The following is a 15,225-nucleotide window of genomic DNA, read 5'->3' on the forward strand; positions in this document are numbered from 1 at the left end:
TCAGATCACTATATTTGTTATCTTTGGGGTAAATACTCAGTGGAGCTATTGCTGGGTCATAGGGTAGCTCTATTTTCAACTTTCTGAGGAACCTCCATCCTGTTTTCCAGAGTGGTTTCACCAGCTTGCATCCCCACCAACAGTGTAGGAGGGTTCCCCTTTCTCCACATCCTCACCAGTATCTGTCATTTCCTGACTTGCTAATTTTAGCCATTCTGACTGGTGTGAGGTGGTGTCTCATTGTGGTTTTGATTTGTATTTCCCTGATGCCGAGTGATGTGGAGCATTTTTTCATGTGTCTGTTGGCCATCTGGATGTCTTCTTTGCAGAAATGTCTGTTCATGTCCTCTGCCCATTTCTTGACTGGATTATTTGTTCTTTGGGTGTTGAGTTTGCTAAGCTCTTTATAGATTTGGATACTAGCCCTTTATCTGATATGTCATTTGCAAGTATCTTCTCCCATTCTGTCAGTTGTCTTTTGGTTTTGTTGACGGTTTCCTTTGCTGTGCAAAAGCTTTTGATCTTGATGAAGTCCCAGTAGTTCATTTTTGCCCTTGGCGATATTCCTAGGAACATTTGGGTTTTCCACATACAGTATCATATCATCTGCGAAGAGTGATAGTTTGACTTCTTCTTTGCCGATTTGGATGCCTTTGATTTCTTTCTGTTGTCTGTCCCTGACACTATTTTAAAAATCAGTTTAAGTCCCAACTTCTTCATGAGAAAATTCCTATTGGTACATCTTGTAGGATCCCATTAAAAAGTAACTTAGGGAGAATGAAATCTCTATGATGTTGTGACTTCTTATTCAAGTACATAGTATGCTTTTCAGTTTGTTCAAGCATTCCTTTTTAAATGCATCAAGAGTGGCACACCCGGGTGGCGAAGTCCATTAAGCATCTGCCTTGGGCTCCAGTCATGATCCCAGAGTTCTGGGATCAAGTCCCACATCCGGCTCTTTGCTCAGTGGAGAGCCTGCTTTTCCCTCTTCCTCTGCCTGCCCCTCCCTTTCCTTATGCTCTCTTTCCCTCTGACAAATGAATAAATAAAAATCTTTAAAAAAATGCATTAAGAGGAGCAGTTAAAAACTTTCATTATACAGGTGAGGCACATACCTTGTTAAATTTATCCCAAGGTATTTTATCTTCTTATTAATAATTATTAAAAAAATTTTTAAGTGCTTTTTATTTAAGTGATCTTCACACACAATGTGGAGCTCAAACTCACGACCCCAAGATCAAGAGGCAGATGTTCTACTGAGCCAGCCAGGCGCCCCATTATTGAATCTCTTCAGGCAGTTGCTGTATTATCCATGTTGTACTCAGCCATCTCACTTCTCTTATTGTGTGAAGTAATTCCAAGCTGATCTTCCTGAATTATCACATTCTTAACTTCCTCATTGTAGACTTTCTTACTTCTACCCATGCTGACTAGTACTTCCACAACACGATTAAATAAGAGGGATATGGGCACCCCTCATTTTGCTCTCAACCTTAACAGGAGTGTTCATAGTTAATAACTTATTAAACATTAACATGCAAAACACCTAAAACATGTAAAAACAGGTCAGAAACATTTCAGAAGCTTAAAACAGCTGTGTTTACTATCACTGCCTTAGATTTACACACAAGAACTTGACTTACACAATCTGAAGGCTTTTCAATTCAGAGAAGGCATAGTTACCATTTTCCATAATTCACAGAAGGAAAAATAGAGATTTGGAAAAGGTAAAAATTATGCTCACAGCTAAAGAGTAAAACTGACTAATAGCCCTGGAATGGATGTGGTCTGTGTCCTGACCTGGGGTTCCTACCAGGCCCCGACAAAACATGGAAAGACATCCTGGCTTTTAAGCCCAGGAAGCTTCACTTAATAAAGCATACAAAACTTACAAAAACCTGCTGGACTCTGACTGGAACTATAATGAATTGATATACCAAGTATGGGGAGAAGTGACTTCTTTAAAATACTGAGTTTTCCAGCTATATAAACACAATGAATCACTTCATTTATTTAGGCATTCTTTAATTCCTTTCAATCATTTTCTCATAGGGTGTTATTTTTTTCCCTTAAGTAGGCGCCACACCCAGTGTGGAGCCCAAAGCGGGGCTTGAACTCATGACCCTGAGATCAAGACCTGAGCTGAGATCAAAAGTCAGACATTTTATTGACTGAGCCATTCAGGCACCCTGACTCACATGGTTTTTTGGGGTGTGTCTGTGTGTGTGTGTACAGGGGTCTTATACATCTTTTTTAAAGATTTATTCCCAGGTATTTAAGGTAAACTGCATGTTTTTAAAATTCAACTTTCTAACTGCTCTTTGATGATAAATAAAAATATAAATAATCTTGATATTTCCATTTATTAATTCTTTAATAAAAAATTCTATTATGAAGAAAACAGAGCCAGCAAATAAATTAGGAATTGGCATGTTTCAGGAACCTAGGTTCCTGGGAATTTTACAATCCAAGTGCCCAAGGATGGAGGCAGTTTCTGTCAGGTGTGGCCATGTTCATTCCCAAAAGCAAGTTCTCTGTGACTGTTTAATTACCATATAAGTTACTGAAGGCAATGAACAAAAATCATATGTATAACAGCAAAACAGGACTAAGTGAAATATGCCCCCATCAGGTCTATAAAAATGTTATACCTCATCTAATTATCTTTAAAACTTTTGTTCCAGGGAGACAAAGGTGAGATTTACATTCAACACTGTGTACAGTTAACACAATAAAATCATAAATCTTCTAAAGCTTAAATACCTTAAATTGTTGCTCTCTATAGAAACAAATTAGTTTAAAAAAAAATCTGCCTCCTTGCATGTGAAAGTCAATATAAAACGTAACCAAAAAACCCACATTTTCTTCCTAAGGTGTGGGTACTGAAATGCACAAGCTGGGCTGAAATTCCCTTTTGTGACCACTAGATACATTTCTGTTTGGGGTTTACCTCAAGAGAAAGTAACCGTGCATCTCACTGTATGGCTGGTATCCTGCCTAATAACACTGGCACCTCTTTTCATTCTCCACAGTGTTCCAGCTGGCTGTAAACCAAGAATCCAAACACCAGGACGGAAGCAGAAGCGAGAAGACCTAGGCTTTAGTCTTGGCCAATGTAGTAGACAGTAACTTCACTTTTCTGAGAAGAACAGCCCCTTTTGTACAGGGTCATGGTGAGAAATAAAGATGATCCTGGATATGTGGTTTATAAACTACAGAGTGCAACACATTTTAATAGGTGCCTATAAAAAGGATGGTGTCAGTGAAAATGGTCAAGGAGGAGGATCCAAGGGCCATTCTCTCACAGAAACAATGAGGAAAGCCACCAGAAACTGTCAGAATCAACATTATCAGAACTCTGGGAAACAGCCAAACAACTACATGAATGCTTAATCAAGAAAAAAAGTGCCTGCAAGTAAGCAGGAGAGCTTTGTGGCATTTGAACTTACTCTTGCCTCATCCCCCTCACTCTCCTCTGGTTCAGCAGCAGTCAGGAAGATGGCAGCCCACACTCCTGGTGTGAGTTTCTGGTGCTGGAAGGAGCAGAGCATTCTCCAAAGAATTTGGTTGCCTGTTTTGACCAACATGGGTGGCTTCCTGAGGGACTAACACAAAGGGTTTGCCTTTATTTCACTTAACTTGGAATCTCATGGCAGAAAAGTGGCTATGGTACTTCTGTTGAAAACATCTAAAGGCAAATGAACCAGATGGTGCCAGTTGGAACAAAGGTTATCAGTTGGGGCAAATAGTACAAATGTGAAAAAGCCTGGCAGAAAAAGCTGGGCAGTGAGATACTTTGGGGAATTAATAAGCATTCTGAAAAGCTTCTACATATCCGGGGGAATCTAGAAAGCCACGCATGTGCCATGGGCAGGATGCGTGCTCAGAAAAGACCCAAAAGCCCTAAACTCTCACCTCTGGCTGACCGTCAAGACCTGTGCAAGCGGGACGCAAAGGCAAAGGCAGAATTGTAAACTTCAGGCTGAGGGATGAAAGTGTCTTCCAACACAGACACAGCCTCAAGCTGCAGAGACTGGGAATTTTGTTTGTTTGTTTAATCCAAGCATTTAAGAAAATTTCTATTAAATCATTAGCTGACCATTAAGCTAACAGAACAGAGACGTCAGTGACCACACACAATAGCAAAAACAGTTTAAATGAGCAACTATGACCCGTAGTAAGCTGTAACAATAAAGCCTGAGGAAAGGGGAGAATCCGGTTTCCAGAGGTATCACAGTATGATATTCAAATACCCAGTTTTCATAAAAAATTACAAGGCCATGCAAAGAAATAAGAAAGTACGGTCCATTCACAAGATAAAAAGAAATGAACAGAAACCATCCCAGAGAAAGCCCAGACACTGGACTTAAGAGGCAGACACATTATAGCAACTGTCTTAAATATGCTCAGAGAGCTAAAGCGAACTATGGACAAAGAACCAAAGGAAATCATAATGCTGATTTACCAAATAGAAATTATCAAGAATGAGACAGGAACTGGAATGCCTAAAAAGAAACGCTGGAGCTGAAGGGTGCCTGGGTGGCACAGTCAGTTAAGTGTCTGCCTTTGGCTCAGGTCATGATCCCAGGGTCCTGGGGTGAAGTCCCCATGGGGCTCCCTGCTCAGTGGGGAGCCTGCTTCTCCCTTTCTCTCTGCCCCTCCCCCCATGCTTGTGTGTACTCTCTCTCTCACAGATGAATAAAATCTTTAAAAAAAAAAAAAAAAAACCTCGCGGGAGCTGAAAAGTGTTAACAACTGAAATGAAAAATTAGAAGGTTTTAACGGCAGAAGAATCTGTGAACTCGATGATAAGCCAACTGAGATGATCAGTCTGAGGAACAGAAAGAAGAAAGAATAAAGAAACATGAGCAGTCTATGAGACCTGTGACACACCATGAAGCAAACCATCATAGGCCTAATGGGAATCTCAGAGGGAGGAAAGAGAAAGGAGAAGAAAGACTATGTAAAGACAAAAACTCCTCAAATTTGATGGAAGGCATGACAGAAAAAACTGTCAATGGAGAATTCTATATACAGCAAAAGTACTTTCAAAAGTAGAGGAATTAAGACACTTTTAGATAAATAAAAGACAAGGGAGTTTGTTGTTAGTTGACCTGTTCTACAAGAAATTTTAAGGGAGTCCTTTAGGCTGAAATGAAAGGATATCAGATAATGATGTGAATCCATACAAAGAAATAAAAAACACCAAAAAAGGTAACCACATATGTAAATATGAAAGCCAATATTGTATTTCCAGTTTCTAATTCTCCTTTTTCCCTCCTGTAAGATTTTAAAGACAAATGCATAAAGTGGTAATTAGAAATTCCTGCCAATGGGCACACACAGTATAAAGACTTAATTTCTGACAATTAGACAAAGCAGGAGGGATGGTGCTGTACAGGAGCAGGGTTTAATATACAACAGAAGCTCAGGCAGGGCTCCTGGGTGGCTCAGGTGGTTGAGAGATTGCCTTTGGCTCAGGTCATGATCTTAGAGTCCCAGGACTGAGTCCTGCGTAGGGGGCTCCCTGCTCAGCAGGGAGTCTGCTTCTCCCTCTGACACCCACCCCCCCATGCTCTCTCTCTCATTCTTTCTCTTTCAAATAAATAAATAAAATCTTAAAAAAAAAAAAAAAAAGCTGAGGCAGTATTGATTCAAACTGTTCAAACTTAAGATGTAATTCCCAGGGTAACCACTTAGAAAAAAAGCAAAAAACAATATGGTTACCCTAACAAAGGAGACTTCAGTCTCACCTTTGAAATCTGCCTTGAGTCTTCTGGCTGGGTTTACCCTAGGAAGCAAGGTCTTTGAGCACTTCTTTAGTCTGGATCATGAGTTAAAAGGAGGACAGACTCTGCTACAGAAACTCAAGAAGGACTTAATAAGCGCACTAGCCTTTGCTCCCTCTCCCCCCACGGTGCACCAGGTTATGAAGAGGAAAACGTGTTTAACTATCAGAAATACTCAATTCTGAAAAAACTCAAAACACCGAAACAATGTAGGTAAACTTAGTGATCAAATAAGGTCTAAGTGTAAAACACTTATTTCCTCTTGGCCGTAAGCATGGTGGCTGCTTCTTAATAACCATGTGTTATCATTATAAAGCTTTTACCTAATAACCTTTTGGAAAACTATTCCAAAAGATGGGAAGAGGAGCTAGTTTGCAAGTAGGCTACAGCACTAATTCAGGGCAAGAAGGAACATGACACTGAAGACGATGGCAGTCGGAAGCGCACACGTGCACCTGAGAAGCAGAGCGCACACGAGCACTCAGAAGGAAAGCTGAACAGAAACCGTGACGCGAGCCCTGCACATTTCTGCATCAGCAACAGTAACATTGCTAGGGTTAAGAGTCCAAAGGAGATTGCAGAGGTCTTTTAACTCCTCCCCCTGCTTCCTACCTCACTCTTACATATGCTCCATACTCCGTGCACAGAGATTCCTCCAGTGCACGTGCTGGCTCACACTGCTCTCCGCCCACAACCAGGACTTCCTATCTGCTCCGAACTCACTCTCAGCACAGTCTAGTAGCCCTACCATTTCTGCGTGTGCAGCAACACCCTACTGTTCTGCCCCAGCCACCAGCTTTTCCCTGTGTCTCAAACAGGCCCAGATACTATGCCTTAAGGGCTTTGCATTTCACATTTGCTGTGCCTAAAAGGAGTAAAATCTCAGATGCGGTCATACCTTGGAGATACTGCAGGATCAGTTCCTGATCACCTCAATAGAGGGAGTATCATGATAAAGCAAGTCAAATGATTTTTATAAAACTGTATATAAAAGTTATGTTTATACTATACTGTAGTCCATTAAGTGTGCAATAGCATTATGTCTAAAAAATATGCATACTACAATTAAAAAACACTTTATGTTGCTAAAAAATGCTAACCATCTAAGCATTCAGTAAGCTGCAATTTTTTTTTTTTTTTTTAAATGAACTCTACATCCAACTGGGGCCTGAACTCAAAACCCTAAGATCAAGAGTCATATGCTAGTCATATGCTCTACTGACTGAGCCAACCAGGTGTCCCATCTTTTTGCTGGTGGAGGGTCTTGTCTGGCCGATAATGGCTGCTGACTGATTAGGATGGTGGTTGCTGAACGTTGGAGGGGCTGTAGCAATTTCTTAAGATTAGAGTGAAGTTTGCAACGTTGATTGACTCTTCTTTTCACAAATGATTTCTCTGTAGCATGTGATGCTGTTTGGATAGCATTTTACCCATAGTTGAACCTCTTTCAAACTTGGGAGTCAATCCTCTCAAATCTTGCTGGTGCTTTAACAACTAATTTACGTGATCTTCAAAATCCTTTGTTGTCATTTTAACAGTCTTCACAACCAATTTTACCATGAGTAGATTCCTTATCAAGAAACCACCGTCTTGGGTGCCTAGATGGCTCAGATGGTTAAGTGTCTGCTCTCAGCTCAGGTCATGATCCCAGGGTCCTGGGACTGAGTCTTGCATCAGGCTCCCTGCTCTGAGGGGAGCCTGCTTTTTCCCTCTGCCTCTCTCTCTCTCTCTGTGTCTCTCATGAATGAATGAATAAATAAATAAATAAATAAAAATAAATATAAAAATAAATGAAATCTTTGGGGAAAAAAAAAAGAAACCACTGTTTTTGCTCATCAGTAAAAAGTAATTCCTCATCCATTAAAGTTTTATCATGAGAGTGTGGCATCTCAAATAATAATAAAGTCTGATGGGTGCCTGGGTGGCTCAGTGGGTTGAGCCTCTGCCTTCGGTTCAGGTCATGATCTCGGGGTCCTGGGATCAAGTCCCACATTGGGCTCTCTGCTTGGTGGGGAGCCTGCTTCACCCCCCTCCTGCCTTCTTGTGATCTCTCTCTCTCTGTCAAATAAATAAAATCTTTAAAAAAAATAAAGTCTGAAATACTGTGAGAATTACCAAAATGTGACATAGAGATATGAAGTGAGCAAATGCTGTTAGAGAAATGGCACCGGGGTGCCTGGGCGGCTCAGTGGGTTAAAGCCTCTGCCTTTGGCTCAGGTCATGATCTCAGAGTCCTGGGATCGAGCCCCACATCGGGTTCTCTGCTCAGCAGGGAGCCTGCTTCCTCCTCTCTCTCTGCCTGCCTCTCTGCCTACTTGTAATCTCTGTCAAATAAATAAATAAAATCTTAAAAAAAAAAATTAAAAAAAAAAAAAAGAAAAAAAGAAATGGCACCAACAGACTTGCTTTTTTACAGGGTTGCCACAAACCTTCAAATTGTGAAAAACAGCATTTTACTGCACCAAAGCAAAGTGCAATAAAACGAGGGCATGTCTGTGTTCAGATGGTTTTCTTCCTCACTGACTTCAGGGCTCTGCTAACGTCACCTATCAGAAAGGCTTCTGGTGACCACTAAAACAAGACCTCCCCTCAACATGACTCTCTGTCCTCTTCTCTGCCTGATTCTCATTCATAGCTCTAATTACTACTTGATGTCCTATAGCCTTAATTTATTTACTGATTCCCCAACCTCTGCCCCACTGTTAAGTCTCTAAGAGGGTAGAGATTCTGGTCTATTGATTGCTGTATACCTGGCACCTAGAACAGTGCCTAACACAGAAGTATTCAATCAGCTGTTGTAGAATGGATGTGATTAAATGAAAAGGCATAAATACATACCCAGAATACATGTCATGGGGCAGGTTTCTTCCAGATTACTCAGAAATACTTCTTTTTTGTAGAACATTTTTGTGGGCTCATGTTCCGTCTCTTCTGGGTGAATGAAGATGGGGCCATAAAAATATGCAGCTCCGTCTCGGACCCATACTTTTTCAATTCTTGGGGGGGAAAATGGAGAAATTCCATTAAAATAGAATTCTGACCGGTTTCACTCTTGAAGGATTAATCTATTAAAAATTCTCTTAACCAAAAACTTAATGATAGTTACTACTTGGAGGGGTTTTGTAGACTATATATGATAATTATATTATTATAGGATATATTATTATATATTATTATATGATAATAAGACAATTTCCTTGACTTCCCCCATTCTGAGCACAGGAAAAGACACTTAGAAAGGGAGACACCATTGGCTATTCATCTGAGGGAAAAAACACACAATACCAAGGCATACGATTTAATAGTTTCAGCTAACCTCCAGGGATTTTTCCCCCTGAAATGCTCATGATGAAAACAAAACTAAGCATCTGCCATTGGATTCATCAGCCGACGAAACACACAAACTATCCATATTTGGGGTCAGCTCACATGAGTCACAGATATTTAAGGCAATGGTTAATGACCTTTTTGAGTGTCAAGGTGTAACAGCCCTTCAACCATTGAGAGTCTGATGAGAGATATTATCTCCCTATACAAAAGTAAAAATGCACATCTGACTGCTAAGTGTTAGGTATTATACCATTCCTCACAACTGCTCCCAGCAAGCTGGGATTATTAATGTCCCTATTGTCCTGTGGTTTCTGACATGAAGAAACCTCCTCATCTCAGTTCATGGTAACTCCACCCTTTCAGTTCCTCAGGCCAACACAGAGAAGTCACCCTTGACTCCTTTCTCTTTCTCGGACCCCATATCCCATTTATCAGGAACCCTATTAACTCCACATTTCACCACAGGATCTAACTACTGGCCTGAACCAGCAATCATGGTTGCCTGGGTTATTGCAACAGCCTCCTAGCAGATCTCCTTGCTTCTCTTTGACCCTTTGAGTCTACTCTCAAAAACCAGTAGGCAGAGCAATCCTGCTAATGTCACGCCTATGCTTAAAAGAATCCAATGGGGGCACCTGGGTGGCTCAGTCAGTTAAGCGTCTGCCTTCAGCTCAGGTCACCATTGGGATGGAGCCACACATCGGGCTCCATGATCAGTGGGGAGTCAGCTTCTCCCTCTGCCTCTCGGCCCACTCAGGCTCTCTCTCTAATACAAAAATAAAATCTTTAAAATAAATAAATGAATCAATCAATCAATCAATCCAATGGTACTCTCTTTAATTCAGTAAAAGCCCAAGTGCCGACAATGGTCTCTCAGGTCCACATATATATGGCCCTCACTTCCTATCTACCTTCACGTACAGCTCACTTGTCCAGCAACAAACTGTCCACATCTGGACAGGCCAGGCACACTTCTCTCTGGTACAGAAATTCAACAGTAATACTGGCTACTCACACTTCCTGGAAAGCTTTTTCCCTCAATATTCACATTACTCACTCCCTCAGTTTCTTCAAGTATTAGCTCAACTATCAGCTCTCAGTGAGGCCTATATACACCACCCTATTTAAACTTCTGTACCGGGGTGCCTGGGTGGCTCAGTGGGTTGAAGCCTCTGCCTTCATGAAGCTCAGGTCGTGATCCCGGGGTCCTGGGATTGAGCCCTGCATCGGGCTCTCTGCTTGGCAGGGAGCCTGCTCCCCTTCCTCTCTCTGCCTGCCTCTCTGCCTACTTGTGGTCTCTGTCTGTCAAATGGATAAATAAAATCTTTAAAAATAAATAAATAAATAAATAAATAAAAAATAAACTTCTGTACCTCCTCAGTTTGACCATGTACTGATTTCCCACACACCGATCTATTTTTTTCACAGAACATATCATGACCTAATGTACTGTACCCTTTACTTATTGCAACATTTACTGTTTGTATTCCCGCTGCAACAGGGATCCATGGGACTAAGGATATTTGTTCTATTCACTAATGTATCCTCACAGCCTGGCAAATACTAGGTTTGTAATAAATGATTGCTGAATGAAGAAAAAATGGAATGAGGAAGTGAGCTTAGAGAAGTCAATCATTTACTTAAGGACATGCAGCTAGTAGAGCTGGAACTCACGCCAAAACCCACCACTCTTAACCACTATCCTCTACTGCCCAGTCACATACCTGACTCCTTCGTTGCCATTTTACACCACCCAACCACACTTTTATTCACTTACTTGTTCAGCAAATATTTGAGCCCTTACTATGTTTCATGCACCATGCTTGGAATAGGGAATACAAAGGTAAGCAAAGTACGGGGCCTCTATTCTCATCAGGGCATTTGCAGTCTGGTACGGAAATTCAACAGTAAAATAACCTGATATGCGCTCTGAGAGTAATGGGGAGACCTAATCCAGTCTGCAGGGACAGGATAGGCTTCCTTAAGGAAGTACTATCTCGAAGTTAAGCTAAAGGAGTTCATCATGTGAGGTACGCAGGGGGATTCCTGGGTTGAAAATTCAGAAAATGGTAGAAAAAAAGAAAAATTCACAGGAAGGATTTAGAGAAGGAAGTGTGGCTAGAGACAAAAGCAAGGTGAATGTGTGTGAGGAGGCTGGGGAAGTTACAGGATTGTCAAGGGGAGGATGACAACGACTCTGACTTCATTCTAAAGAGTGATGAATTTCTACCCAAATCTCTCAGACCCAACTGCATTCTCCCTGCTTCAGTAACACCCACCTGCCCACGCGAGGGCGCACGAGGCCATGGGACTTGATGAAGACACAGTCGCCAACCTTTAGCCACATATCATTATAACGGAGCTGCTCAAAGTAGTGGCAACCTGGTTCGCCATTTGACATTTCCACAGGGACATCTTCTTTCTCCTGTGGTAAAGGAAACTGGTTAAAGATAGGCAGCTGACAATCAAGGAGCAGACAGAGGAGGTTAAGAAAGGAAAGCTGACTTTCCTTCATATTAACTTAAAAGAAAAAATAATCATAAACAGAAGTTTAGATGAAGATCAGAAACCAAGATTGGGGTACTGAAACCAAACTAAGTCTTATTAAATACTGCATTTATTTTAAATTTATACTTAAGTCTTATAAAGTGTTACTTCAAGGGGCGCCTGAGTGGCTCAGTGGGTTAAGCCTCTGCCTTTGGCTCAGGTCATTATCTCAGGGTCCTGGGATCCAGCCCCGCATGGGGCCCCCTGCTCAGCAGGGAGCCTGCTTCCCCCTATCTCTCTGCCTGCCTCTCTGCCTGCTTGTGATCTCTCTCGCTGTCAAATAAATAAATAAAATCTTTAAAAAAAAAATGTTACTCTAGGATGCTTTTATCCTCCTCCCCCCACCCCGTTCCCACAGCCTTGCGGTGGGGCGCGGGGAGCACCGAAGAGGACATATCAGCATTCAGGAGCAGCCTCACTCACACACTGCTATGGAGGATAAGGAGTAAATTCTGCGCAAGGTGTCCCTTCACTACATTTACGGAGCTCTCAATTTCTTAGCATTAACAACTGATGGTTCTAAATGATAATTTAAAAAATTTTTTTAAATTGTCATTGTTTTGATTTATTCTGGAATAGAAAGAAAGGAATAGTATAGCCTCTGTGACATAAACACATACACTCTTCTTCTGAATAAATTACAAGGTCTGTCACCTCCTGGCTGCTGTGACACTGGGCAAATTATTTGACCTCTTAGGTCACCTGTAAAATGAAGGCAGTGCAACCATCAGATGGGCTGTTAGGAATCCCCAATGACACATTCCATAGTTAAGCACACAGAACAATGCCTGACTTATGAAAAGCACTTGAACACCCATTCGTTATTGCTGTTTTATGGTTTTGGGAAAAAAAAAAAAAGAAGAAGAAAAAAAAAGAAAAGAAAAGAAAAGAAGAGTCTGGGTGGCTTAGTTGGTTAAGCATCTGACTTTGGCTGAGGTCATGATTGAATTCAGGGTCCTGGGATGGAGCTCCGTGTTGGACTCTGTGCTCAGCGGGGAGTTTGCTTCTCTCTCTGCCTCTGTCCCTCCCCCCACTCCTGAGAGCACTCTCAAATAAAAAGATATTAAAAAAAAAAAAGGAAAAAGTTCTGATCTGATGCAGAAAGCAGCACAGCATGAGGTGTTTTAAACATATTAACTCCAAAACATATAAAAGCTGAGGAAACTACAGAACCCCAATATTTTCTACTGCATCTTCCTGAGAATATGTGAAACTTCAAACTGAAAAAAAAATCTCCTTCAGAAGGTCCAAGTGATTTGTTTTAATCTTTGTTATGACTTCAAATGTGACATATAAATGGTCTTCTTGGAAAATAATACATATAATGGATGAGAGGAACCTGCAGGAGTGGGGACTATGAAGTAGGCTCTGAAATTAAGAATAACTTTTTCTGGGCACCTGGGTGGCCCAGTCAGTTAAGCATCTGCCTTCAGCTCAGGTCATGGTCCTGGGGTCCTGGGATTGAGGCTCACATTGGGCTCCCTGCTCAGTGGAGAGCCTGCTTTTCCCCTCCCTCTACTCTCCTTACCTGTGCACTCTCTCTCTCTGTGTCAAATAATAAAATCTTGAAAAAAAAAAACAAAACTTTTTCTTTTAGGAATGGGTTCTATTCTGAAGTTCTTTTTTTTAAATTTTTAAAAGTAATCTCTCTGCTCTATCTGCTGAAAGTATTCTTTTAAAAAGTTCCAGGAATCAAAAAAAAAAAAAAAGTTCCAGGAATGACTTGTTTTGGCCAGGCAGTATTAAAATAAAGATGAGACAAAAGAAAAAAACAAAAACAAAAACGTGCACAGAGAGGACCCTGGAGACTTACAAATTCTAGTAAGAAATCTGTGTTAATTCCCATGTTGGCTTCCATTGGTATTTCTTATTCTTTCAAAATTAATGTCTCTATGATTCCCAACATATTGGTAAAGTGTAAAAAATATCACATTCTTTCCCAAGCTCCCTTTCTCTTGTAACACTGTTAGGACACTAAAATGGATTTCTTTTCTAAGACACAAAGATGTCAGTTTTTTCCAGTTTTTATATTGACAACTTAAAAGCTTTATCTTTTGGGGAGCCTGGGTGGCTCAGTGGGTTAAGCCTCTGTCTTTGGCTCAGGTCATGATCTCAGGGTCCTGGGATCAAGCCCCTCATCGGGCTCTCTGCTCAGTGGGGAGTCTGCTTCCCCCCACCCCTCTGCCTGCCTCTCTGCCTACTTGTGAACTCTGACAAATAAATAAATTAAAAAAAAAAAAATCTAAAAAAAAAAAAAAAGGCTTTATCTTTTTTGATTATATAAAAGAAATGTATCTGTGGGCAACAATTCAAACATTAGAGCATGTAAAACTTAAAAGGCAATCTTCTGTGATCCAACCCCGGAGATAAACACCCGGTTCAGCACACAGCAGTTCTCCACATTGCTTTTATGGTCGTACACACAGCAATTCTCCACATTGCTTTTACAGTCGTGCCTGTAAACATACAGTTTGAGTTGTTTTGAATAATAATGGAACCAGATCCCATTCTGCCACCTTTAGTTATGAGCATGTTCTTACCACGTGACTTGGACAATCTTCTGAGTGCCATATATAGAGCTACCTCACTGTGCTTACTGGCTACAAAGTTTGCAAGCTTTGGATGTCTGACACTTTACTCAACTCCTATTCATAGACATTTGGGTCTGGCCAAGGGTTTTTGCTTTTACAAATAACACTGATGGCGCCCCTTGTGGAGAAGCCTTCGGTGCACCTGAGTACTGAGTTGGACCACATTCCCTGGTATCAAATGGATGCTGGGTCAAGGGGAATGCCACGGATGGGAGAGAAGTGTCCTGCCTCACACCCACAGCAGGTGTTATCAACATTAGCTATCTTCAGAACTCTTGCCAACCTGTCAAGGCTTTTAAAAAGTATTAGATTAACATATTTTCTTACTTTTTTGGGGCTGTCTCCCCTCTATAAAATGATCTATTTAGTCCTTTGCCATTTTCCTAGTGTCACTTCTTTCCCAGATTTCTAAAAGCTTTTTGCATTAAAAAATGGCTGTCCTGAAAACTTTTCCCCCACTTTAATGCCTCCTGGGTTTCATATCATGCATAGAAAGGACTCACTCCAACCTTATAAATAAAGAATATAGGTAAATAATAATAAATCTGCCTATGTTAGCAACTGGTACTGTTTCTTTCATTTTGCTTTTGGTTTTGGTATTATTACTTTTTGGAATATGACGTGAATGAGAGTTCAGATGGCTTCTTTTCTTTTTTTCTTTTTCAAATGGCTACCAGTTTTCCCAGTATTATTTGATTCCATCCTTTCCTGCTGATTTAAAATACTACCTTTATATACTGGATTTTAACTGTGAAAAGTCTATTCCTTCCACTGACTGGAATACCTCAATTTTTTATAAATACAAAATATACAGGATCTCCTGGCTGGCTCAGCTGCAAGAGCATGCAATTCTTGATCTTGGGGTCATGAGTTCAAGCCTCATGTTTGGATACAGAGATTAGCTAAATAAAGAAAAGTTTTATATATGGGCGCCTGAGTGGCTCAGTGGGTTAAGCCTCTGCCTTTGG

At 40.9% G+C, this 15,225-nt stretch overlaps 1 protein-coding gene across 21 annotated transcripts in view; it reads right to left on the reverse strand.

The window, feature by feature from the left end:
- The window catches only part of PBRM1 (polybromo 1), a 128,926-nt gene that overhangs the window by 27,927 nt on the left and 85,774 nt on the right, over positions 1-15,225 (reverse strand). For all 21 annotated transcript variants that reach the window (XM_032868256.1, XM_032868255.1, XM_032868261.1 and 18 more), the window contains 2 exons: positions 11,399-11,544; positions 8,628-8,785 (listed from right to left, as the gene is read on the reverse strand). In XM_032868256.1, the coding sequence (XP_032724147.1) occupies positions 8,628-8,785; positions 11,399-11,544 (304 nt within the window). The remainder of the gene's footprint in view (positions 1-8,627; positions 8,786-11,398; positions 11,545-15,225) is intronic.

This window comes from Lontra canadensis, unplaced genomic scaffold, assembly GCF_010015895.1.
Source record: "Lontra canadensis isolate GAN:19392208 unplaced genomic scaffold, GSC_riverotter_1.0 scaffold35, whole genome shotgun sequence".
NCBI classification, from domain to species: domain Eukaryota; kingdom Metazoa; phylum Chordata; class Mammalia; order Carnivora; family Mustelidae; genus Lontra; species Lontra canadensis.